Source organism: Marmota flaviventris, chromosome 10 (genome assembly GCF_047511675.1).
Source record: "Marmota flaviventris isolate mMarFla1 chromosome 10, mMarFla1.hap1, whole genome shotgun sequence".
Classification (NCBI taxonomy): domain Eukaryota; kingdom Metazoa; phylum Chordata; class Mammalia; order Rodentia; family Sciuridae; genus Marmota; species Marmota flaviventris.
The window spans coordinates 107,877,635-107,905,476 of record NC_092507.1 but is presented as its reverse complement, the minus strand read 5'-3'; the positions used below and the strand labels follow the sequence as shown (position 1 = coordinate 107,905,476).

General features: G+C 43.5%; 1 protein-coding gene across 1 annotated transcript in view; it reads right to left on the bottom strand.

The window, feature by feature from the left end:
- Ptgfrn (prostaglandin F2 receptor inhibitor) overlaps nucleotides 1–27,842 on the bottom strand; it is a 73,022-nt gene that overhangs the window by 8,608 nt on the left and 36,572 nt on the right. The window contains exons 4-7 of the mRNA XM_027940316.2: nucleotides 25,547–25,927; nucleotides 12,098–12,523; nucleotides 7,375–7,794; nucleotides 387–494 (exon numbers count right to left, since the gene is read on the bottom strand). Of these exons, the coding sequence (XP_027796117.1) occupies nucleotides 387–494; nucleotides 7,375–7,794; nucleotides 12,098–12,523; nucleotides 25,547–25,927 (1,335 nt within the window). The remainder of the gene's footprint in view (nucleotides 1–386; nucleotides 495–7,374; nucleotides 7,795–12,097; nucleotides 12,524–25,546; nucleotides 25,928–27,842) is intronic.

Here is a 27,842-nt window from a genome sequence, read left to right as displayed (position 1 = left end):
TGTATATTCCTCTATTCTTAACATCTCCAGCATCACTTATGTATTGAAGGAGCTCAGTAATATGTAAATGAATAAATGAATGAAAAAAAAAACAGAGAAAGAATAAACTCTGCAAGTATGTTTCACAGCAGTCTAACCAAGCCTGGAGGGGACCCACTGCCTGCCCTCACAACTCAGGTTCAGATGTCTGAACATGTTTCCAAATCACCCAACAGACACAGGCATCCAATCAACCAAACCAGTACCAAGCAGGCAGTGGGGATAAATAGTCAATCTAATCCCCAGCCCTCCCCCGACATCTGCATAACACAGTGGGGATTGATATGAAAAATAATTTTCAAAAGGCAACCTGGGAAAGGGGAAGGGGATAGGTTGGTGGGAGGTACCTGGATCCAGCACTGCTCCTTCAACAGTGATGATGCAGAATAATTTGATCAGATCTCCCCGGATGACTGATGGAGTGTCCGAATGCACCGAGGCATTAAATATGGGACCTGCAAGAAAGTAAGGTCAGCCCTATTATTTTCTTTCATACTTTTTCAAATTCCATTCTTGGTGGCATCTAAATTGGTTCCCTTTCCTGGGAACTGGTTTGAAAACTCACAAAAAAAAAAGTGTTCTAAGAGTGCCTTTCTTCTATACAAAGCAACGTGTGCATTAGGCATGTCCAAATGAATCCTGTCTTAAGATGAAGCCAAAATACAACTCTTTCTAAAGAGCTACTTTTGCTTCTGGCTTTTCCCTTTACCTGTTTTCTGATAAAATCTCATTTGAAGGTCATCCCCACCTGGTACAGATTGGGTTATTTCTGGTTCATGGTGATTCACTCTAGGCCAGGGTAGTTTGGAGAGCAGAGGGACAGGGACTGAACCACAGATGCTTTTTGGTCCTAATAGTATGAGAGACCTCACTGCATTGTGCTGGGTGCTGGGGACAGGGGGCCCTGCTGTTAAAAAGCTGAAATCCAGTAAGGATTCAGACATGCCAACAATGATGTTTCTGTAAAGTGCTGAAGTAGGGCTCCGGGCTGCCAGGGGAAATTGAGGCAGCCTGGATAGTCCTTCAAAAGACTATCCAAGTCAGGAAGGCAGGGTGCACATGGGGACTCTTCTTTCTGCTCAAGTTTGCTGTGAACCAAATGCTGCTCTAAAAAACAAAGTCTAGTAAGAAACAAATAAACAGAAAGCCCTGGACTCAGGCAGGATTTGTCTCCCATACCTCCCTGAGAACACTATAATATGATGATTACTTTTAACCTATCTAAGAATCCCTCTTAGGTGACAGCATTTCACAATTTTAAGCCAAGCTGATCCCAAGAAGTCAATGTTAACCTTATCATCACAGCTCCTAAAACCCAGGAACAGGCAGACTTGAAAGAAGGTTCCAGAACATCAGTGCTATGGAATTCCTCTGAGAGTTCCTGGGAAATAATGATAGATGGCCCTAGATGTGGATTCCAAAACTCGTTAAAAGAACACAGATGTTACTATTTTCTTGTTCAGATTAGCAGAAAGGAAAGAATACCCGAAAGTATATTAAAACAACATCAACAACAAAACATCCAGAAGAAATGACCATGGGGAGAAAAGGAGTGTGTGTGTGTGTGTGAGAGAGAGGGAGAGAGAGAGTGTGTGTGAGTGTGCACGTGCAAAAGTTCATACCATCTAATGAGGCAATTAATTGCCATATTATATTTTCATTTCAACTTGATAACTACTAAGACAAATTCATTAGACTCCTTTCCTAACACTAAGTTACATAAATAGTTTGTGTTTTCCTGGGAGAAAGGTAAAGGATGGTTATAAAATATGGAACACTAGCGGGGTTTAGGCAGCCGTGGATGGGAACCACTGAGTTCCGATTAGCCAGAGAGCAGCCGGGACAGGGAACACGACGGCCCAGCAGAGGGGGGGAAGGATGAAAGCCAGAGGACAAGGACTCGGTCCTCTTCTGGACATCAACTCCTCCGTTGCTCAGCTCTCAGCCCCTGCAGTGAGGAGGGGCAGGACTGGGCTGACCGCACTGAGCTAGGTCTGTGGTGATGACTGGGGTGCTCTATGCCACAGGTGGCCATCTGCGAGTGCAGGGTAGTCGTGGCCATGGTGAACAACAGCTCTTACATTGTTCTCTCAGATAAGAATTTCACAGTAACAAATGGGACTGCAATCAGGGGCTTTCTTGAAAGTATTCGGGCCCCTTTTAAGAGAACACACAATAAAAAAAAATGCTAAGAAATACCCATAATAGATTTATGTTTCTATTTAATTTGAAATATCAAAAAAAAGACTCATCGAGTTTGGACAAATGTCACTTTTTCTTTATATTTCCAAAGAAAACCCCAAATGTCTTCTAGGTCACAAGTTACAGTTCTCATTTTCCCCATTGGACGTGGCTGTGGGAATCAAGAGCCGGTTTGTGCCGCGGCTCACAATGCAGACAAGGATGGGGAAGAAGGCCTTCATTGTGGTGAAGGAGGCACAGGAGTCGATTTCCTTCTAACGAAATCAACAGCTCACTGTTAATATGGGTCATTATCCCAGGCTTAGAAATATTTTCATTATGGTCAATTTCTGTGGTAATGCTGTTTTTGTGAGGGGATTTGTCTGGTCAACTTCACAGATGACAGACTGGCACAGAGAATTTAAGTGAACAACCAGAGTCACTAGGGGTCCCCTGATTCCTGGTCTGCAGAGAGTACGGAAACCACTTAGCTTTTTTAAATACAAACATTCATGCAAACCATATTCTAACCCCCAGCCCCAGAAAAAGGCTTAATGGCAATGTTTTTGTGAAAGCAAAAAATTGCCCATCATCCGCATGTCTGTCAAAAGGGTCACGGTTAAGCAAATCCTACTGTATATACTCATTAAAGTTAGTGTTTACCTAGAATTTATTGCAACGGGAAAAATGCTTATCTTCTAACATTAAAGGGGAAAGAAAGCCGGTCATAAAATTATATACGCAGCCTGATCTCAAAGTCGTAAAGAAAACACACAAGGGAAAAATTCTAGGAGGATAAACAACACAAATTAGTTTCTGGTAGCAGGACAGGATTCCTTCTTTCTGTTCTTTTACTCTATTTTCAAATTTTCCATGTGAAAGAGAAAAAAAAATTCACTAATATTCTTTTCAAAGGCCAATGCCTAAAGCATCACATTTAAATCTTATTTCTCCCTTGACACTTGAGTCAGCAAAAGTCATGACTTAGTAGGCCCCTTGAGAAACAGGTCTCAATCATAAAGAGGCCAGGGCCCTGCCAGCGGGCCAGGAAGATGGGCACTGGAAGGACTCTTTGTTGTGGGTCTTAGGGAGCACTGCAGATTTTTAGGAAGCAAAGGCTCCGGTTTCAAATCAATGTTTGCTGGGGGCTACTTAGGGCTACATTGTTGTGCTGGGTACTGAATTTGATGGCAGCTTCTTCTAATTAAAATGTGAACTGGCTATGACAACTCCACAGATTAAAAATAGAAACCTCAGGCAGTCTATTCAACCTGGAAGCACAGTGAATTTATCTGTTATATTTAGTTTTTAAAAACCAAGAAATAGATTCAATATCCATTCCTCACCCAGAAATACATACAGAAGATGTTATGTCTTCCCTCTTCCACAGAAGAGTTTACAAGAAAGATCAAATAACAAATGTCAAACATGATGGAATTGACTCCTACAGATAACAAAACATATACAAATAGAGGACAAACACAACACGACCATCTCAACAGACACAGAAAAAGCACTTGACAATACCCAATACCCTTTTCATGATAAAAAAACACTCAAAAAATTGAAATGGAAGAAAACTTTCTCAACCTGATAATGGGCATCTATGAAAAACCCAGATTTAATTGGGTGTGGTGGCACACGCTTATAATCCTGGTGGCTTGGGAGACTGAGGCAGGAGGATCGTGAGTTCAAAGCCAGCCTCAGCAACGGTGAGGCACTAAGCAACTCAGTGAGATCCTATCTCTAAATAAAATACAAAATAGGGTTGGGAATGTGGCTCAGTGGTCAAGTGCCCCTAAATTCAATCCCAAGTACCCTCCCCTGCCAAAAGCACCCCCACAACCCAGATATAACATGATGCCTAATGGTGAAACACTGAATGCTTTTCCCCTAGGATTAGGAGCAAGATGAGGATGTCCATTTGAGCTATTTCCATTCAAAACGGTACTGAAGACTCTAGCCAAGGAAATCAAGCAAAAAAGAAATAGAAGGTATTCACCTCAGAAAGGAAGATGTAAAATCATATTCTCAAATAACATGATCTCCTATTTTAAAAATTGTAAAGAAAAAATTAATTGTAAGGAATAAAAAACTATTGGAACTAATTAACAAGTTGAGCAAGGTTGCAGGATACTTGATCAATGCACAAAAATCAGTTGTATATCTTATAATTGCAATGTCCAAACTGAAAAGTAAATTAAGAAAGTGGTTCTATTTCCAAAAGCTTAAAAAACAAATTACAAAATTAGGATGAATTTAACAAAAGAAGTTCAAGATTTGTTCACTGAAAACAAAATACCAGCAAAAGAAATTAAAGACGACCTAACTAAATGGAAAGACATTTCATATTAATGAATTGGAAGGCAATATTATTAAATGGCAATGCTCTCCTAATTGTTCTACACAATCCATATTTTTATAGAAATTAATAGATTGATCCTAAAAGTCACAGGGAAATGCAAAGGATTCCGAGTAGCCAAAACAATTTTGAAAAATAACAGCTGGAACACTCACATTTCTTGATTGCAAAACTAACTACGAAGCTACAATAATCAAATAAGATGACACTGGTTTAAGGACAGAAATACAAGATCACTGGAACAGAAGTGAAAGTCTAGAAATATACACTTATGTTTTTTATTAAATGATTTTTGACAAAGGAAAAAATATAGATTCTCCAATAAATGGTGGTAGGACGAGTGGATATCTCCATGCAAAAGAATAAGATGAACCCATTCCTCACACCACATACAAAAATTAACTCACAACAGATTACAGCTGTAAATGTGAGAGCTAAAACTAAAAAAATTCTTAGAAGGAAACATGCATATGTCTTCATGATCTTAAATTAGGCAACGGTTTCTTAGATCTGACACCAAAAAACACAAGCAACAACAACAAAAATACAGATACACTGGACTTCATCAACATTGAAAGCTTCAGTGTTTCAAGGGACACCAATAAGAAAATAATGACAACCTCCAGATCGGGAGGCATTACTTTCAAATAATAATGTTGATGGCAGCCTTATTCAGAGTAGCTAAGAAGTCAAAACAATCTAAATGATTTGACTCAGAGGAAATATCCACAAGAAGCCAATCTATACAGACAGAAAGTAGATCAGGGGTTTCCAAGTGAAAGGGAGTATGGGGGTTGGGCCAGATTACTAATGGGAACGGGGTTTCCTTTGGAGTGATGAAAACTTTCTGAAATTAGAGAGGTTATACAACACTAAATATATTAAAAACTATTGGACTGTATACTTTAAATGGGTGACTTTTACAGTATGTGAATTTCATCTTATAACATGGGTATTGTAAACAAACAAGCAAATACACAATAAGAGAGGCTTGTGTCTTAGCTATTCCTTACAAATCTCAGAGTTTAAATCAATATTTATGTTTTATTAATTTAAAAGTTAAGAGATGCTAGAAGATTATTTCTCTAACACCATAAAAGGTTAAAATAATACAATATAGATAACATGCTTTATGGGAGTATAGCTTACCTGTAAAGTAAATACAAATAATTTAATTCAACAAACATCTTGGATTTGTTATGGTGATTCACTTAAATGCCTGAATTTTTATAGATGAACATGAATTTACACAGACAGAAATTTCTAACTGGAACCCAGAGCAGAGTTAATAAAAATGTTCAGTCTAAAACTCACAAATGATAATCCTTCACATTGATACTCTAAATAAAACTGGGATTTAAAACTTTTAAATCACCTTCCTGCTGAAACACACACAGAGATCTGTCAGAGGATCTTCATGAATTACTTAGATGGGAAAGAAAAATCTCCCTTTTAGAATGGGCACCTATATCTATGCTATCAACAAAAGAGGATCCTTCTACCTTACTGCATAACAGTATTCCAGTTACCAAAGACAAAATCACTTCAGAACAGATGTGAAAATGTTCTTGTCTGAATTAACTTTCCCACAGATAAATACAATTAACAATTGTTCTTAACAAAACGAGTTGGGCAGATACATTTGACCAGACCACAGCAGCTCTGATAACTTGACTAATTGTAGGAAATCTTTTCTCCAATCCAAAAGCCAGGTGAGGAATAAGATGCAGAATCATATGGAAACACTGCTCTGATTAGTTGGACTGAGAAAAGAAGTCACAACCTTCATTCCAAGAGGGCCCTAAGCACAAAATGCCATGCAACTGGTGAAGACTGGGGTCCTGGATCTGGATCTTCCACTTTCAGCATGTCACTTAACATCCCTACAGGCTTAGTCCCCTCCTCTTCTTTTATTCCCCACCATGTTTCCTAAAGAATATCAAGTAGCTAGGTTTATTATTATTATTATTATTTGTTTGTTTGTTTTGTTTTTGTTTTTTAATGAGAACAGAAATAAAAACTCACATTTGCAAAAAAATGTGAATATTTATAGCAGCATTGCTTATAATAATCAGGAACTGGAAACAGCCAAATGTCATCCATCAGGTGATGAAAGGATAAACAAAGGTGACATGTCCATACAATGCAATATTCAGTCAGAAAAATGAAGTAAGTACTGAGCTGGGCACAGTGGTGCACACCTGTAATCCCAGTGGCTCGGGAGACTGAGACAGGAGGATTGTAAGTTTGAGGCTAGCCACAGCCACTTAGTAAGGCCCTAAGCAACTTAGCAAAACTCTGTCTCAAAGTAAAAAAAGATAAAAGGGCTGGGGATATAGCTCTGTGGAAAAGTGTCCTAGTATATAAAAAAAAAAAGTACTGATACATGCAACAATATATATGATCCTAGAAAAATGCTCAGAGACATGAAGGTCACATAATATATTCCACTATTTGAGATGTCCAGAATAGGGAAATCTATAGAGACAGAAAGTAGATTATTGGTTACTAGAGAACGTGACATGGGAAAAGAGAGGCAGAATTGGAGGATATTGGTTAAGGGTCAGGGTTTCTTTTGAATGTCATGAAAACATTTTAAAATTGATTGTGGTGATGGCTATACAATCCTGTGAACACATGAAAGGCCACTGAGTTATGAACTTTAAATTGGTAAATTTATTGAATTCTATTTCAATAAAGCTGGTTTTTATTTGTTTTGTTTTTTAAAAAAGGACATTTGATAAAAATCCTCTTCTAGTTCAATCTTTGATTCCACAGAATTCCCTGCTCACCTGAGGTTTGGAAGTCTATCTCAATAGGATTGGAGAGACTGGTTGCTGCTTCTCGCCATAGGCTGCCCCCAACAGGAGACCAGGCTGTCACCATGCAGCGGTACAGTCCTGCATCTGAGACCTGAGTTTGGTACATTCGATATCGAAATTCATCCTCTTGCACTTTCTCTAACACAACTCCATCCACCCGCGATGCATCTGTCCAATTCTCCAGCTTCACTACAGAATCCTGGTCCAGGGAGATGATGTACTTGGTTTCGTTGGGACTGGAGAGGTCCCCAACAGGCTTCTCGGCTGTGATGAGTACAGAATAGCGTGGAGACTTAATATTCTTGGCCGACACCTTGCAAGTCATCTCAAACGTATTCCCGGCAGCAAAGAAGGGTTTTGGCTGCCTCGCCTTCACCACGAGCACGGAATCTGGAATGAAGCACCAGAAGGTGATTTCCAACAGGATCAGTTAAAATGGATATGCATCTAAAAGCAAAACATCAAGGAAATGGGAATTTATTTGCAAACTGCCACACAAAGGCACTTATGAAAACTGGAAAACTCAGAAAGAAAACCAAGTGTAACCGTGACCCGGCTGAAAACCAGCACAGTGGAAGCAGCAGTTTGAAATGACTGAATGGGTGGAACTGTACAGGTAATGGATGGTGAGAATTTGGTTTGGAGGAACTTCAAGTCCTTAAGGTGTTCACCAAGAGAGAAAAGCCAGGGAGCTAAAGTGACCCAAAGATGCACAATGGAATTCACTCTTAGTGAGCTGGGGAGGACTAGAAATCCTGGCCAGACTCCTGGCTACACCATTCACTTCTCCTCCCCTGAGCATCTGCTGAGCACAGAGAAGCGCCCCCTAGCTGAGCTAGCCTGTGTGGAGGAGGACAGCAGGGAAAAATGGCTTCTCCCTGTTTATCCCTATAATGCTAACGCTACAGACCAGATAGATTACTAAATGACAGGAGCATACGCACTTGTAGATCTAATCACTTCCACCTGGTTTACACTTTAATTTCAGAGGTGCTACTTTAACAGTCTGAGCCAGTGTCTATGGCTACACTAATGTTAGGTTTAAGTGTGTTCTCTCTGCTTCTGTGTCAAAACAATAATCCCTACGCATATACACATTAGAATTCATCTATTATAATGGCACAGCATCAGGCACTTGGAAGGTACTTAAATATTTGCTGAATGGGTGAATAAATGAATTAGACCCATTCTTTTTATCCTTTAACACAATTATTAATCTTATAATCTGTCTGGTTCTTAGAGTTTTAGGTTGGGTTCTTTGGAATACTTGTTCCTCAAAACCTATTAGCAGAATATGAATGTTACATTGTCTCTCCAGAATCACTAATTTCTGAGATCCTGTTGGATCACCCACACTCTTTCTTAATACCTTTATTTTTATTTATTTGTTCTTATGTGATGCTGAGGATCGAACCCAGTGCTTCACACACGCCAGGCAAGTGCTTTACCACTGAGCTACAACGCCAGCCCACACTCTTTCTTGATTGTCCTGTTTGCTCATTCAGTCTCCCACATTCCAGGCCCTGGGAAGACAACAGTGCATAAACATACAGAAATCCTTCCCTCTACACTGGAGGAAGGAGACGAACAAAATGAATAAATGAAATACATGGTACAGTTAGAGGGTGATAATTTAAGAAGCAAAACAGAGAAGAGGGTATTTTTTTTTTTTTTGCATGTGGGTTGTGTGTGTCAGCCAGCACATGCAGAGGAAAGGTAACATTTGAAATAAGGACCTGAAGGAGGTAAGGGACCGAGCCTCGTACCCACCTGAGGAAAAGCTTTCTGTGCAGAGGAAGAGCACGTGGGAAGCTATACGGCAGGAGCCTGGCTGGCCCTGTGGGGAGCCGCAGGAGGGTAGAGGGCTGGCGTGCTGTGGGCATGGGGGAGTTACATGAGGCCAATGGCAACAGCACATGGCACCAAAGGCCAGTGAAAGGATTCGGGGTTTTGCCCTGCAATCGGGAGCCTGTGATGGTGTAGAGTCCAAGAGCTTCATGGTCTGACTTGCATCTTAAGGGCATGGGTAAGGGCGGAGTGAGGAGACCAGTTAGGGAGCTGGTGACAGAACACAGCAAGAGAGGACGACTCCCGGGTACAAGTGAAGTGGTTAGATCCTAAGACGATTATGAGAATGAAGAGTTGGAGTTTGGGGGTGCAGTCAGCAGTAGAGCACTTGCCCAACATGCACAAGGCCCTTGGTTCAATACCCAGAACCACCCCCCCCCTAAAAAAAATGAGGAGTGAAGGATGAAGGTTTTGGATGAAACAATTAGAACAATGGTGCTAGCTAGCTCCAACAGGCTGGGGAAGGCTGAGAGAAAAGGGTCAGTAGAGACTGGATCTCTGCTTTGAACAGAGGTTTGAGATACCCATTAGATAACTAGAGGTGGACAGAAGGCAACATAATACTGGATCTGGAGGAGCTGGGGTTGTGGCTCAGTGGTAGAGCACTTGCCTAGCATGTGTGAGGCACTGGGTTCGATCCTCAGCACCACATAAAAATAAACAAATAAAATAAAGGCATTCTGTCCATCTACAACTACAAAAAAAAAAAAAAAGATTTAAAAAAAAATTGAATCTGGAGTTCTGGAAAGATCTCCGGAGTAGGAATGTAAAACTGGAAGTCACTGGTGTCTAAGTATTAGAATTCATGAGATGAAAACAGACTATCAAGGGGGCACATTAAATAAAAGTCTGAGGACAGTGTCCTGAAGTTGCATAATGTTTGGGGATTAGAAAAAGGAACAGACGCCAGCAAAGAAGGCTGAGGAAGCATTCAGGGAGGTTGGAGGAGCAATCACCTGTGTTAAATCCTGCCAACTTCAGCAACATAACTGACAGGTAGATTTTGCAATATGTGGATCCCTGGTAATCTTGTAAGTGCAATAGAGGGAAAAGCCTGATTAGAACAGACACCAAAGAGAATGGGAGGGGTGAATTTGGAAACATCCCAAATAGAAAAATTCAATGCTGTGCGCGGCTATAGAAAGAAAGAGAGTAATAGGCAGGTAAGGGTTGTAGGGAACAGAAAGATGGAGGAAGAAGAGGGATCGGGATTAGTTTAGCTCCCCCACCACCTTGAAGGAGATCTGACAGCATGTTTTCAGGCCAATAGAGAGGTTCAGAGAAGAGAGAACTATTAAAGTCATAAGAGAGTGTGAGGCTGAATATCATAGGCTCAGGTGCTAGGGTAGAGCACGGGGGAATCTTTATTTAATTTTTTTTTTTTTAAGAGAAAGAGGAAACAAAACCAGTAGCTGATAGAGAGGTGGAGAAGGAAGTGAGCAGAGAGAAAAGGTGGAATGCAATAATCATTTAGGAGAGTGGGGAAGTAAACAGATTTAGGAAATGCAGAATGATTCCCAGGCAGTGTTGAGGACCCACTTGACATAAGTGATCCCAGATTTAAAGGCAGGCCAGTCAGCATTGTTTGAATGTTTTTCTCTACCCACACTAAACTCTACAGACATAGGTCAGCAAGCAGCAGAGAGATGGCCTTGAACTGGGCTGTCGTATGGTTAGAACATAAGGCAGACCTAGAGAGGGGAAACTCCTAGAGAGAGTTCAGGATGTACACAAGGGAGTGATGTGACTGAGACTTTAGGCCAGGTAACAACAGGTGATCACATAACCTATCCCCACCTACCACCCCAGACGCATCTAAGATGATAGAGTGTGCTAAAGTGACTTTGGGCTACCCCAAGCCAACGGTCATCTGAGCTAAGAAGGAAGTGAAGGCACAGTAGGAGTGAAGGAAAAGAGAAGGAAGAGGAGCAGATCATTGGTCCCCTGTAGGTTGAAGGGCTGTTTTCTGAGTGCCGGCAGAAGTGATCTAGAAACACAGAAGACACGTTAGGAGAACAGGATGCTTGAGACTGAGACTATGAGGGGTTTCAGTTATCAGAAGTGAGCCAGTCTAAGGAGCATACAGGGGGGAAGGACCACAATAGGCTAGGAGACACGATGCCTAGAGAGAGGACGAGGGGCTAAGGGTGAGAGGATTACCCACGTTAGGCTTCTCAACCTGGCCACACATGAGAAGCCAAATTCCAGCGTCCAGATTGCATTTATTTCCCACCAGCTGAAACAGGGTTTCTGGTGGGCACCATGCTCAGCATTTTCTTTAAAGCTACAAGGGTGATTTGTAGTGAAGTTCTCCTGATAGGAGCAGCAACAGAGCAGCTATGCAACTGCAGCTAGCATTTCCAACAAAGGAGCAGAAGACCCAGGAGTCAATGAGCAACAGCCATGAGAGTCAAAGCTAGATATTCTAAGGGCCGAGAGAAAATGGTCTGGAAGCTGCAGGGAGGAGAAGGGAGGTGCCCGCCCCACCTCTAGGCCCAGTGATCTGAGCAGTGTGGGAAGAAATGCCACCGTAGGAGAGCTCCAGAGGCAACAGTGTCCTCAGAGAGTGAGCTGGTAATGCTAAGTGGAAGAAGGCAGAAGGGGAAAGGAACACTCAGACTTGAGGATCAGGAAGCAGGAGATTTTGTTAAAGACAGCAAGTTGCAGAGGGCCCTCTATGGGGCAGCAGTGAGCCCAAAGAGGGTGTAGGGGTCACGTGGTGATTATGGGTCCCCAGTGAACAGGCACAGATTCCTTGTGTAATCTGCAGGCTGAGCACATCTGAAAATGCACTCCTTAAACAGAAACAAAACAAAAATGAATGATAAACAGAATAACACTCTACCTTCTGATACCCAAAATATGTTGACAGGTTTGGAGAAGATGTCCTTGCTCTTCACCCAGCTGTTATTCCGCTGTTTAGTCCAGGCAGACACAACACAGTAATAATTGCCTCTGTCTTCCTCTGTAGTCCTTTGGATCCGGAAATTGAATGTGTCCGTGTGCTCCTTAGAAAAAATAAACTCTCCGTCCTGGGCCCGTTGCTTGCTTCTCTCTCCATATCGTAGGGTCCAGTCCCCGTCCATGACCGCCAGCAGCTCGCTGGTCACCACATCATCACTGCGCCGATTCATTCTGTAGTACCACGACACTGTGAAACGGATGTTGGCCTCTGCATTCTTCAAGTCCACTACCCGGCATTCCAGTTCCGTGGGCTCATCTGAAAACCCAGGGACCTTTGAGGCGTTCAGATATACCTGATAGTCTGGTTCTGAACAGGAGAGAGGCCACGGGGCGGGGGAAAACATAAAAATTAGGGCCACATACCAAGAATCAGCATTAAGGAATGAGACAAGTACTCAGAATAAGAAAATTAAATCGTGTCCCCTACTGGCTATGAATGTGTCCCCTACTGGCTATCGGTCTGTGATTGGATGAGAAGGTGCCTGTAAGAGTATGCTTACAAAACTTGCAAAATACTTCCTCTTATATTTCCCCAAGAAAACTCCCAAGACCAGGTAGTCAAACGTCCTCCATCAGAACCCTAACCTTTCAATAGGAGTGGGGTCAGCTGCCTCTCCAGGAGGTTAAAACCTAAAGATCTCATAAGAAGCTCAGTGTCCACACTTGACCAAGACTGTCTCTCGAAGGCTGTGCAAGCCCACAGCCTCCAAAGCCCCCACCGGAGCAGTACTGGGAAACTCTGTCCCAGACAAGTTCCGGAACTCTAGGTCCACCATGGCTCAGCCCCTGCCATCCTCGGCCATGCCCTGAATTCCAGGCTCTCAGGGTGCCATTCCCCTGCATGGTCCTGACTTCTCTTTGCTGCTCCTGACTTTTCTGCTGGCTCTGTATTCAGTCAATAGACACCCCCACCCTCAAACTCCCCACGGGATGTTCTTTCTGCCGTCACACGAAACTCACCCTACAACTCTGCCAACCCTGCAACCTTCTGACTGTGACCCGGCTCCCCTGTGACCAACCGCTTCCCTGCTCAGATTCCAACAGAGGGTGGGAGGAAAGCTAGTGCTGCTGGCCTGTCCCCTGACTCTGCCACGGTCCTGTTGGGTTTCACTTATAGAAAAAGAATCCCTCCTTCCTCTGATGTTTGCTGCCTTGGTGTATCTATTTGGCACCTCCACACTTCTGTCCTCGTTGACCCCAAGCCTCCTCCACACCTGCCCAGGAACTGGTTCTGGAGCCCCTTTGCAGCCTCTCTTTCTCCCCATCCTCCTCCTGTGGAATCCCTGATCACCAAGGTTCTCACACCACTGTGGAGCCCTGTTTCAGATGCCTGCACACTTCCACTCACTCTTCACTGTCACCCAGGTCCCAAGACCTCAGGGGTGACAATTTCTCTGTGACCCCATGCTGTACACTTGCATATCAGTTATCCATACCATGATTCCTCTTTGCTTGAGAGTCTCATTCTCAAGCTCCAAATACACCCTTGTGTACAGTAGGCACTCAATATATGTTTGCTGCTTTAATGCGAAGGTTTCTTTTTTAAAAAAAATCATTTTTATTTGGTAGCACTCTGCCCTCTGGGAGAAAGACAATTCTGCCTGAGCAGAACTTCCCCTTTGCCCACCCTGCCTTTGCCCGCCTTCATCAGTTCGGTTTTATTTAACATTGCTTTTATTTATGACTCATACAGATTATAAACTGCTGAGGTCAAGGAACTGTTCTTCTGTGATTTACACTTCTAATGAAATTTATAACATCATGACTTCTCCAAGAATGATTCACTGGGCCAGGAAATGGAAAGAACTCAAAATCCTAATTCCCTCAAATGTCATCTTTGCAAGCATTTAATTGTGAGTGAGGATGGACGCGGCTGTAGAAAGTCAGGCCAACAGGGCCCCTGGCCTCTGCCTGGCATGGGAATACATCCTACTGCGAGGCGGTGGCTGTGGAGAAATACCGAGCTATATGCCTCCTCCTGCACAGGCGAGGGTGCTGTCTGGGGCCACCTCGCTGGGGTGTGTCCTGGCTCGCAGGCAGGGGACACACAGCAGGCCTCCCTAGCAACAACTGACTGCGTATGTGCACCATCACATGCAAGGACAAGAATGCTCGAACCCCCCCCCCTCCCCACCCACTTCAAGGTCTCAGACGTCTGCCTGCTCATGTTAAATTCTGGATGCAGACCCAAATGTAGACCAGGTCAACCCAGTTCATCTATTGTGAAAAGGGCAGATTCAAACTGGCTGTGCAGACAGCAAGATCACACCCCTTAGGCCTGTCAAGGCCAACCCGGAGCCCGGCCACATCAACCATCTGCGACAACTTAGGGAACCTCAAGTCCATATCAAGTACCACAAGGAGGACCCTCCTGCATGTCACCCATTAACCTGACTACAACGAGGCAGTACAGAGCAGTGGGGAGGGTCGGGGTCTGGTGCAGACTGTTCAAATCCCAGCCCTGCCACTGATACGGAGTGTAGCCTTGGGTAGATTACTTAACTTCTCTGTGCAAACGGGGATAAGTAACAACAGTAACTATACCTCATGATCTTAATATGAGGATTGAGAGTTAAAATAGTCATAAAAATGCTAGTCATGATTTCCATTTCATATCTGAGAAGAGGAAACTTTTAAAAAGTTAACGGCTTGCCCACATAACTCAAAGCAGACAGGCTTACCCGCTTCCCACCACCTTCCAAGAAAACCCTCATCTCTCAGATGAACCAAACTTATTATCTTCCAAACTCTGTGTTTTCTAAGTTCCACTGACCAACACTGTGATTTGAAGAAACACTAAATGCTGTGCCAGGAATGGCACTGATAAATCACCGCCACGGGGAACGTGACCCAGAAGATATCTTCCCACGGGGACCTCGCTTCAGCTTCAACGACCCATGAGTTTAAAATGCCACGATGCTGCCTGGGGGCTTCTCTTCTGTCCCCTAGTAGATAATACACTCTTGAATAATAAGCCCTTCCATTTTTTCATGGTGGACTTACAGCCCTGGGCATATTCTTCCAAAGTGACACCTTTTTGAAGGCTGCTAAAATTATGACGAAAGACCAAAGGTGTTCACTGAGGCACTATTCACAAGGGCCAAGAGGGGGAATCACCCAAGGTGTCCGTCAGTGGATGAGTAGATAAAGTCAATGTGGTACCCATGCACACATCAGAATACTATTCAGCCATAAAAAAAAGCAGGAAATCTCTTATTCACAACAACATGGACAAATCGGGAAGGCACCACATTAAGTGATACAAGCTGGGCACAGAAAGACAAAGACAGCATGATCTCACTGTTCTGTGGAACCTAGAAAAAGGTCAAATTCATAGAAGCAAAGAACAAAACGGTAACCAGAGGCTGGGGTCAGGGAGGGTGGATGTTGGTCAAAGGACACAAAACTTCTGTTAAATAGGAGGAATTATTCAGGAGGTCAACTGTACAACGTATTGACTACAGTTGACAATGGACTGGATGTAGGTACTTGAAAACTGCTGAGGGAATAGACTGTCAATGTTTTTACCACAAAAAAAGGCATGTCGGGTAATAGGTATGTTAATTAGATTAACTTCGCTATTCCACGACAGAAATATATATTAACACAACCATTCTGTATACCACAAACATACACAACTTTAATTTATCAATTAAAAAAAAAAGATGTTAGAAAAGAAGTGACATGATTGAGCTATTAGTGGTCACAACAGGAACACATGGACAAGCTCCACCAGGGCTGCTCTCTCCTCCTCGTCTTCCTCCTCCGCCTCCACCCCCGCTTCCCCAAAGCTCACTCACCCACGTATGAGAACCCAGCTGGCCCCCTGCTCTGGCCCCGACTCTTCCTTAGCTCCAGACCCACACACACTGGCACAGAGCTCGTAGCTCAGTCCCAGGCATCCTGCCAGCTGTCTCCATGGCGTCTCAAGTGCAGCACATTCACAACCTCATCCACCTCCCTCCTCATCCTCCTCTGCCCATACACAAACACCCAGTGAAAACCGCACCCAGACAAGCACAGCCAGCTCCTTCCAACCTTCCAACGACGGTTCTCTCTAAGACATTCCCCTCCTCAGGCTCCTGCTCCCCCAGCTTGAAATATGTGCCATCTCCACCTCTCCCTCTTCCCTTCCACCTCTCGGCTTCGAGGGTTCCTACGTCTTACACACCCTGCGTCCTTGGTCTCTTCCACGGCTCCCATTCCCAGGCCTGATGCCTGGTAGCATTTCACAAAGCTTCACCATGGACACCCCGATCCGGGCCCTCACTGCCTCCAGCCCAGACTGTCAATAGCCTCTCAGCGCCACCTCCAGGCCGACACGCCTGCCCGGTCCCTCCTGGGTTTCTCCTCTCACCCACAGGGTCAAGAACTCTGTCCTGGCCTGGCACTCTAGGCCCTTCTCCACGTGAACCTGTGAACCCAAGCCGCGGGGTACCGCCTTTGCAACTCCATTCTGACAGCGCCTCTCAGTGCACCCCGGTGAGTCGAAAGCTTCCGGTTTTTCTGCTGCCTTCCCACTGTTCCCTTTGCCTCAGCACCTGGAACACCTGCTCAGTAGGTTGCTGAAGAAATGACTGAATGGATTCTCCCATTCAGTTCCATCCTCTGCCCTGAAATGGATCTGTTTAAATCCCACAAACCCAAATACAGAAAATGAGAGCACGGGGGAGTGGCAGAACGTATGCGTCTGCTCCGAGCAACCTCAGCGTGGCAACACAGAAAAATATCACTGACTCTAGTGGCCGGCCTCCTCATTCTCCTCCCAAAAGGCCTCAGCTTTAACGCAAAGATAGAAATGAGTGACTTGCGGCTGGTGAACTTAACGAGGTGCAGTTTTGTTTGAACTATCTACCAGCCTTGCCGGTAACTTTAGGCCAACACCGCTACAGAACACAGGATTCTACCCACCCTGTCAGAATGGCAGGAGTATGGGTGGCGTCTTATTTCTTTTATTGTTCTGGTGCATGTGCAGAGACCGTCCTTTCATGCTGTTTTACAGTTTCAAAATCGGCTTGCCAAGACTGTGCCTTTCCCAAGGCCCCTCTGCACAAGCCTTTCTGTGCAGCCCCTCCTCCCTAACAGGGTGCCTCCTTTGAACTAGCTCGGCACATCACACCTCTACTTCTTATTCAGCGAGTGTTCACACAGATCCTGCCACCTGCCAGGCTCCCCACTCTCCAAGGAGTTTACTTCAACACTACCTTGAACTTCAGTCATTTGTATGGGCGTCTCATGAACCTTCCGTAGGACTCTTTCCAGGGACAACCCATGTTATTCATCTGCACGTGCAATGCGTGCCGTGCCTTGTACATCAAAGGTATTAACATACTTGCTGAATTGAACTAATTTTAATATTTTGCATAAAAATGCTCATTCTGGGCACAAGCATTTCACCACTGATTACTGCCACATTCTGTTTGATCTCATCAAGAAATCAGCACAGAACGCAATGGTGGTTATGTTTTAAAAATGCTTATCAGTTAAGATGCATGCTGAGGTATTTAACAGTAAAATGATAAGATGTCTGGGATATGTTTTCTGCTCTTGCAGATTAAAAAAAAAAGTGTGTGTGTGTGAGTGTATGTGTGTGTGTGTGTATCCATGGGAGGGAAGACAGATGAAATAAGATCAGCAAAATATTGATAGCTGTTCAAGCCGGTAGTTATTACTCCCAGTATGAACATTTGTAAATTTCTGTTTTTAAAAGTTAAAAACAAACAGTAATCCACACAGATAGACCTTTTGCAGAATACTGAGGCCAATCCAAGAGTGATGTCACCAATATTCCAAGAAAGGGGATCTGCTTGCTAATCTGGATACCAGGATGGTGTCTGCTCATATACACACCATCCCTGAAGCTATAGACTCCATGGTGATCCTGCCCAGAAGAAAGACTTATACAAATAATATTGGTCAGGGCTTAAGATGTAGAGTGGTGGCACAGTGCTTGTCCAGTGTATTCAAAGTCTGGGTTTGATCCCCAACTTGCGGGGGGCAGATTCAGAGGTGGGGGAGAGGCAGTCATTAAACTCCTTTGTTATGACTTTCAAAACAATGAAAAGCTTTCGGAATCATTGACTAATTGGTAAATCAAATATTTTGTGGGTTAGTCTCTGTGTCCTCTATTCTGTACCATTGGTCGACCAGTCTGTTTTGGTGCCAATACCATGCGGTTTTTGTTACTATTGCTCTGTAGTATAGTTTAAGGTCTGGTATAGTGATGCCACCTGCTTCACTCTTCTTGCTAAGGATTGCTTTAGCTATTGTGGGTCTCTTATTTTTCCAGATGAATTTCATGACTACTTTTTCTATTTCTATGAGGAATGCCATTGGGATTTTGATGGGAATTGCATGAAATCTATATAATACTTTTGGGAGTATGGTCATTTTGATAATATTAATTCTGCCTATCTAAGAGCAAGGTAGATCCTTCCATCTTCTAAGATCTTATTTGATTTCTTTCTTTAGGGTTCTGTAGTTTTCATTATATAGGTCTTTCACCTCTTTCATTAAGTTGATTCCCAAAGCCCCAACTTCCTTAATAAGACTCCTATAGCGCATGAATTAAAATCAAGAATCAATAAATGGAATGGATTCAAACTAAAAAGCTTCTTAGAAACAATCAGTGAGGTGAATAGAGAGTCTACATCTTGGGAACAAATCTTTACCCCTCACACATCAGATAGAGCACTAATCTCTAGGGTATATAAAGAACTCAAAAAGCTAAATACCAAAAAAACAAATAACTCAATCAATAAATGGACCAAAGACCTGAAGAGACACTTCTCAGAAGAGGATATACAATCAATCAACAAATATATGAAAAAATGTTAACCATCTCTAGCAACCGGAGAAATGTAAATAAAAACTACTCTAAGATTTCATCTCACTCCAGTCAGAATGGCAGCTATTAAGAATACAAACAGCAGTAAATGTTGGTGAGGATGTGGGGAAAAACACACACTTACACACTGTTGGTGGGACTGCAAATTGGTGCAGCCAATATGGAAAGCAGTTATAGAGATTTCCTTGGAAAACTTGGAATGGAACCACCATTTGACCCAGCTATCCCTCTCCTCAGTCTATACTCAAAGAACTTAAAAACAGCATATTACAGGGACACAGTCATATGAATTTTTATAGCAGCACAATTCACAATAGCTAAATTGTGGAACCAACTTAAATGCCCTTCGGTAGACGAATGGATTAAAAAAATGTGGTATAAATACATAGTGGAATATTACTCAGCAATAAAAGAGAATAAAATCATGGTATTTGCAAGTAAATGGATGGAATTGGAGAAGATAATGCTCAGTGAAGTTAGCCAATCCCAAAACAACCAAATGCCGAATGTTTTCTCTGATATAAGGAGGCTGATTCATAATGGGGTAGGGAGGGAGAGCATGGACGAACTCCAGATAGGGCAGACGGGTGGGAGGGGAAGGCAGGGGGCATGGGGTTAAAAATGATGGTGAAATGAGATGGACATCATCATCCAAAGTACATGTATGAAGACACAAATGATGTGAATATACTTTGTATACAACCAGAGATATGAAAAATTGTGCTCTGTATGTGTAATAAGAATTGTAATGCATTCCACTGTCATATGTAACAAATTAGAATAAAAAAATATTTTGTGCCTACTGTGATCAGGAATATGACCTGAGGTTTTTCACATAGATTTCCTCTCTTTACTCTCACGTTTCTATAAGGCTTGGGTCACTTTCCCCACTTTACAACAATACTGTTAACATCTGGCCTCAGGAGGGCTGTCTATGTGCCAGACACCATGCTATGTACTTCCCTTGCATTTTTGCTAAATCTTTATAACAATCATGTTTCCTATGACAATTATTTTCATATACACTTCCAAATGAAAAACAAAACAAGCAAAAATGAAGCCTGGAAGAGTTAAGTCAGGAGATAAGGATGTGCACAGTGTGTGAGAGCAGAATGACAGGAGAGGCTCCCACTATGAGCAAATTGCACACGTTCATTCCGCACCCAGGTGAGGTTATCAGTGCCTTCTCAAAGCTTGCTACTTCCCAGACCGCAGGAGTGTCATGTCAGTGGAAGTTCTAATCCTGTGTGTCATGGGACTATGTTACCCGCTCTGACACTCAGTTACTTTGATACCGCTAATGAGAACAACAGGCTGGATATGTGAGTTAGAGAAAACAGGAGGAATCCCCTGTCTCTGCTCGTGATTTACTTGAAATGGGAAGTACTTTAGAGGCAGCAAAGTGTATGGTCAAAGAGTTACCCAAATCATTGCTTTTATAACAACTAAATATTCTCCAACATTTAAACAGAAATGGCTATAAATAAGAAAATATTGTTGGGGGGGAGGGCGCTTCACTGCAGCTTAGCAGCACCATTATCATGGGGATGCATTTAGCATGAGACATTTGGGAACAATTAAAAAACAACAACAACAACTATAATTTGAATGGAACACTAATGTCCCACACCCAAAGTAAGACTCAGGAAAGGGCTGGAGGTGGCCAGCTCAACCTATGTTCCCTAGCTCCTCTCGGGAGCAGCTGTTTCCAGGACACATACATCCTAGTTCCTTTAGGTGGGGCTTCTCCAGGCCCTAAGAGGCATTCCTGCATCCTAACTGGTTAAGAATTTGGTGGGGAAGGACTCTCCAACAGTAATAAATCATCATCACTACAGCACTTAAGTGCTAGTTACTGTGCTTCTCACTTAAAATGCATCACCCCATTAAACCAAGAAAACCAAACCTTGGACATGTTAAGCAACACCCTGGAGACAACACACCTAGAAGATGGTAAAGTGGGACTCAACAGGTCTCCCTGGCTCCAAAACTTGGCCACATGTTCTTCTGTCTTCCAGGGATAATCCTGGGCAGACAGCTAATAACAGTCCATCTAAAAAACTGCACAGATCTAAATATTATTCCTTATAGATGGCACAGAACTCCGAAGTTTCTACCAAGTACTTAGCAGATTAACAGCTCCTTCTAAAGAAGAAAATAATTACCTTCCTCGCTGGCGCTCTGCTGGAATAGGGGCCGGTCCTCCAGTGGGGAAGAATGCAAATCAGGTTCTTAAGACTGAATAGCAGAACTCAAGCTCTGCCTCCTCCGGCTCTTGTATCCAAAGCCCTGGAACCCTCTCCAATTAACACCAAAGAAGCATGGTACTTGGGGCAGAGAGCTCAACCATGAACTGATTAGTATCCAACTCCTGCCAAAGGCTCATTTAAGACATCTGATAGCAGAGAGAGATGGCTTAATGTGCAGATTAACTAGCCATTCTGCTAGGCTCCCTAAGTTTCAGCTATACACTAAATTGGATCAACACAAAGCAACATTTGTCCCCCACGGTAATTCAGCTTCTTACAGAAACTCCTTCACACACTTAGGATTTATGCCCTCAGCTTTTATAGAGGGTGGACATAAAAAAAATCCATTTAAATAATCATTTAGGGCCTTTTTTAAAAAAGAACAGTTGAAAGCACTGTCCATAATGTTACCCAATGCTCCCTGAAATGAAAAAGCACATGATAAATTCAGGGCCAAGAAAAAGTCTCTCTCTCTGAAGGAGTTTATGTTTTCCTTCCTCAGAAGAGAACTGTACAATCACATCTCTTTTTGTCTCAACTCTTCAAAACTTCAGAGGCAAATTCAATAATGAATTCGCCCCAACCACCTTGCAATACCTATTCTCAGATATTTTTCCCCACTCCTTTTGATCTTGGTTTTATTTTTATGTCTCCTGCTTTGTGTTTCACTCTGTAAGCCAACTTAAACCTTTTCCCCCTCTGAAGTAAGACATAAATCCTAAGTAAAAGAGGAGTTTCTCACTTAAAAAAAAAAAATCACCGTGATCACCTGCTCCTTGAGATGCCAGACCATTCCCACTAGTGCCCTGGTGTCTTCCCAGCTGACACAACAGAACTCGAGAAGACCCCGACCAGTTGCACGCACTCACTGACCTCAGCACTCCAATGCTGAGCAAAGGAGAACAACGACTACCCAGCTTCTAGAAGCCAATGCTCTGATGTTCTCAAGTGAAGCAGGTCCCCAAGGCCAAAGGTGACCATACTTAGAACAGACTTGACCTTGGGCCATAATTTTAAGCCATCCCCAGCATCTTTTTTGAAACTGAGAGAGAGAGAGAGAGGAAAAGCAAGTGTTCTCCACCATGGTAGATTCTATTTTCCAAAGATGGCTGTAAGGGGATCTTTTGTTACCCTCCCTTTTAGGAGGTCTCTTATATCCCTTTGAAATTGGGATGACTTGACCCATAGAAGAAAGCAGAGCCTGTAATGTTCTAGTCGGAGACCTTGCGTTTAAGTGGTCTAGTAACTTCCATCTCCTGCTTCTTAGAAGGTATCCACCACATAAGAAATGTGACCTACTCTGAGAAGATGGAGCTGCGAGAAGCCCAAGCCCTGTGGAGAGATGTATATGAGGAGAGAGGCCCAGGATCGTGGTGTCACTTCTACAACAAAGTTACCTAGAAGGCAGCCCGAAGTCCTAAGTGCCCCAGCTGTCATCACTGTATTAGAGATGGACCCCACTGAGTCCCTCCCTTACCCCTGACCCTCAAAATCATAGGCAAAATGAAAAAAATAGTGATTTTCAGACAGGGATAGGGAGTGGTACCTGACTCATGGGATTGTTATGGGATTAAACATTTAATGCTTATGAAGTCCTTTAGTACATGTCTGGTCCACAGAACTAAATAATTGCTCAATCAATGGAAATTATAATTCTGGATCTGTTAAGTGGCAACATCGAGTTTTGTGTACGTATCAACAAAACTCAAGTTTGCCACATGATAAAGCTGGGGATCCAGCTTTCTTAAGAATGCTTCTGTGACAACATTCCACAGTCATATAACCTAAGATGACCTATATACCTGGAAGGTCACCTGTCTTCCTGCTTTTGAGGGCAGGGGGCTCACTTCCCTGTTACCTCATTCAGGCCCCAAGTTGCATCTGGCATGGAAGGCACATGCACATACACAAGTTACATTTCTAGAGATAACCATGTAGGGTGAGGTCAGGCACATCTGTTTCTGGGCAGAGAACCCAGCGTGGAGATCCTGACTAAATGTCTGCGGCTGTACTCATGCCCAGCTCGTCTCCTGACAAGTGTCCAAGCAGCTGCAAGGGTATGAGTCACAGGCACAGGGAAGAAGAAGGAAAAAAGAAAGGAAAAGAATGCAGTTGGTTTTTTTTTTTTTTTTTTTTATACCACTTAACACTCCTAGTAGGTTCATCTGTGTGCAAATATCCCTGAATACTCTGACTTGAGCAAAACTGTTTGCAATTCTGGTTTCCCTGTGTACGTATTTTAACATTATCCATGTGCTGGTCCTGGATGATTTGCCTATCCAGCCAATCAGCCAATATTTATCGAGTGCCTATTCTGCGTAAAGTGAGGAAAGGCACAGGGTTCCATATGCATTAGCATCAGTCTGGGAGAAGCACGCTGATGATTTTCACGACAATGGTGCCGGCACTCCGCAGGAAAGCAGACGACAGGATCCTTAGGATAATAACTGAACCTTTTCCACAATTTAGTCTCTTTATTTCTTCTTGCTCTCTGGAGAACAGAGCCACCAACAAATCCCTTCCAGTTAAAAGAGCCCACGCTCTCCCAGAGCTCCTTTCCTGATGTCTGACAGTCTCTGCACCTCCCCCGGGGCATGCCGGGATCAATACGTGAGTACTTCAAAGAAACCCTCAAATTGGAGTGCACGCAGCACTTTCGGAAAAAAAAAAAATCCTCGAGCTGGGACTCAGAAATTGGAGGGGGAGGGGATAGGGAAAGGCGGCGCTGGAATTTGACAGCGCCACACAATGCACTGAGGATCAGAGCTATGAGACAAATTCAGCTCCAGAGATGAAAAATCTTCTTTTGGTGCTGACAACATCTGTTTTATTTTGAAGGTTGCTAAGGAGAGTTCTAGCTGGGCCAACATTGTTCCAGTTCAGTACTTCATAGTGAGTCTCTCACACAAGGCTCAGACGGCAGGAATAAAAAGCTCACCAGATAAACCTTGCTGCTTTTACTTTCCCAATATCAAAGGCTCACTTTGTTAACAGGGATGACTAACACTCTGCCTAGTCACAATTGCAATTGGATTGTCCTTTCTGCTTATTCTCTTATTACCTTTCTCCCTGCCCCCTCTGTCCCCACTTGCCAATCCCCCACCTTTGCCAAATAAAGGCTTATTAAGGACAGACAGACAGTGAACACAGCAGTCCTCTCACAGAAGATTTCCATGCAGAGAAGAGCCAGGAGTGAGTGGCATGTCATGGCAGGAAAATGTTTGGTAACAGACAAAGGAAGAAATCATTCTCTGTCCTTGAAAGATGTGTTTTGCCTCCTAATAATCAAAGTTATGCCTAATGCCTTCCTCAGAGCCCAATGCACTCACGGGATAGTAGCGAGACAAAGCTTTAAACAGGTAGGCCCTTCCCATCCTGGTAATAATGCAGGTGGGAGGAAGGCTTTCCACACCCCATTGGACCCCATCCCTCCTGAGTTGACTTGCAATTACAAACCATTAACGAAAATTAGGAAGAGCCCACACACATTTCGCTCAGTGAGAAAACACGTAGGAAAACAAGGGATGGGGAAGATGAGCATGGTAGAAAAAGAAAACACGAGGTCAGGCCAGGGGTCACACATATGACAAGTTGAGGAAACGACGATGATCTTTGCACATATGACACACTACTAAAAATGGGGGGCGAGGTGACCAACTCTGCTTCTCCACCAAGGAAAATGTACCCAGGCTGAGAGAGCCCCCAAGAAGAGCCTGGGGAAGCAGGAAGCCCCCTATGTGTAACTGGCAGCAACAGATAAAATCATTTTGGAATTCCAGGGCATTTAAGTGGGAAAAAAAAAAAAAAGCCTCCTATTAGCTGAAGGAATTCTGCACAGGGCTTTGGAAAGCAGCAGCGCCTGCCAAGGAGTACCTAGGAGTGTCGGACAGGAAGGGAAAACGGCAGTGCTCGCCCTCCAACAAAGGTCCATTTCAAAGCCATCCATCCAGCACAGCTCCCACCCTGCAAATCTCAACAACAAAAGGAAACTATGCCCTCTCAATTGAAGGCACTGAGACAACTGAGGCCACGTTATCTAAACATTCCCCTTGCCTGCCAGATTCTATTTCAGCCAGTTTTGCTTTCACCTCCAGCTTTAGATCTCTCTGAAGTACACTTCTCCCAATAAAAAGAAGGTCTAAATAATGCAGCACACCCAGCACCCAGACTCCTCCAGACAGCTCCAAGGAGGGATTAAGCCGGAGAGGCTAAAAGCCATCCTCCCAACACTCACCTAGCCAGGTCACACCCACGCTGGCAGGTGCAGACATGGTCTCTGCTACCTTGTGCCAGCTCCTGTTGTGTCCAGGTACCCAGAGCGCCACGTGGCAGAAATAGTAGCCGGAGTTTTCTTTGCTAACATCTCGGACCAGTAAATGGTAGGAGCGTGCGTCCACGTGACTCAAGGCCACGTGAGGCGAGCCGTGCAGCAGGGAATCACGGTCCAGTCGTGCCAACACGTGGCGGGCAGGAGAGGAGCCATCAGGTGTTCTGCTGAAGAACCACGTCACCTCGGCCCGTACCTCATCCACCCGGTCTGTCGTGATGTTGCAGGACAGGTCCAGGTCCTTTCCTTCAGGCACGGACACGTTCCTGGCCACGGCTGCTCGCAGAACTTGTAAATTAAACAACAAATAAATCTAAGTAATCTGGATCAGGTCTGCCTCCTCCACCTTTCATCTCTCCTACCCTGCTTCCCTTCAGATCATCTTCTTTTAAGTTCTCATTTATGGCATGAAAATTAGTAGGCTTTGTACAGTTCTACATACTTAAGAGGTATTTAATGGATAAATTCATGAAACATGCTGCATTTCTCTTTATTAAAAAAAAAAAAAAACAATTGCAAATACTGATACACACTATATCCCAATGTTCTGAGGATAATACTCAAAATAATTCTATTAGAAGATACTATTATTATCCTCATTTAACTGATAAGGAACCAGAAGCACAGAGAAGTAACCTGCCCCAAGTCACATCGTTAATATAGGTCACAGCTAGAATTCAGATTTAGACTGCCTGCTTCTAGGAACTCTGGTCTTAACTGTTAAGCTATTGTTTGTTTGATAAGAAGAAGTCTGCTGAAAGTCACAACACCAAAATTAAACTTTTTTCCATTTGCATAATAAAACTTGAGTGCTTTTAAGAAGGACAGCTTAGTTCTGATATGTGTGCACAGTCAGTTTGAGACCGAGAAAGAGAAGGTAGGAAGTGAAGGTGAAACCATTTTTCTAGAAAAAAGGAAAAAAGCCTTAGCTGGGGGTATGGCTCGGTGGCAGAGCCCTTGGCAAACATGCACGAGGCTCTGAGTTCCATCTCTACAATGGAAAAAAAAAGAAAAAGAAAGAAAAAATACCCAAAGCAGACAAGAAAGTAAAGTGTTCCTTTTGAATCAATTCAGAGAAATATTTATTTCATTAGAATTCCCACCTAAAAGTCAAACATAAGACATACTCTATAGCCAGAACACAATGATTTTTGGATTATCCACGCTACTGCCCTCTCTCATTAGTGTGGGTAATTAAAATAAGACTATATTTAGATGAAGCACTGAAGTATTTGGTGCCACAGATTCCAGGGGATCGAGTTTCAGCATTCCCCTGTCAAAGCTTTTATATGGAAACATTTTACTCTATTCAGGGGATTTTTGAAAAGGAGTCAAACATCTGTAATCAGAGTAGGAAAACACTGGACTTGTGATAATGCTCTGGGAACAATTACTTAGATGGTAAATAGTTGACATCACCCAGGGGATGGGAATGGGGGCACAGCCCTGGCCTGCTAGCAAGAGCCAGTGCGTCAACCACTGTCCCCAGGAAGTTCAGGGACAGAGTCTGGTGCCCAGTTCAGAAAAGACCCAACCGAAAAGCCCAAGCCCTTTGGTGTGCATTACGTGCACATGAATATTTCCAGAGTTTCACAAAATTTCAAACAAGCCTTTCAAGCCAAGTTCAACATTTACTGTGAGAGATGACAGAAAAGAAGGTGGGTATAGCATCAGAAAAAGAAATTTAGAAGTCCAGTTTCATCCTTCAAATTCTTCCTCTTCCCTCGTCTCTTTGAAAAGAAGCCAAAAGTGACTTGAAGGCATCTTTTGAGAGGACTCACAGAAACTGCCACGCTGAGCCAGTTTCTGCAGTTTGAACCACCCCACTTACAGTACAATGCTCGTGGACCGAAACCCTGAAGTCGGCTGGGGGAGCTGCTATTGGGCCAACAGCTCCCCCAGGGAAGACTGACTCAGGAAGGTGTCAGGTCAGCGAAGGAGTACTCAGCATGGAGCTGAGGTACGTGTATATTGAGAAAATAGATCCTTGGGTCCTGGAAATGTTGGCAGAAATGTCTTTTCAACTGCATAGTTCACTTTGTAATTTTATTTGTGCAAGTGGCTAAACATCTTGTCATATCACTAACCATAGGCCTCACACATTCTGGATTCAGGAGTTTACCACTGGAAAACAGGCTGGAGCAGGCTGGAGGGAAATAAAGAAGCAGTTCTAAAGGATTTGTAGTGCAAGAGGGGACCTAGG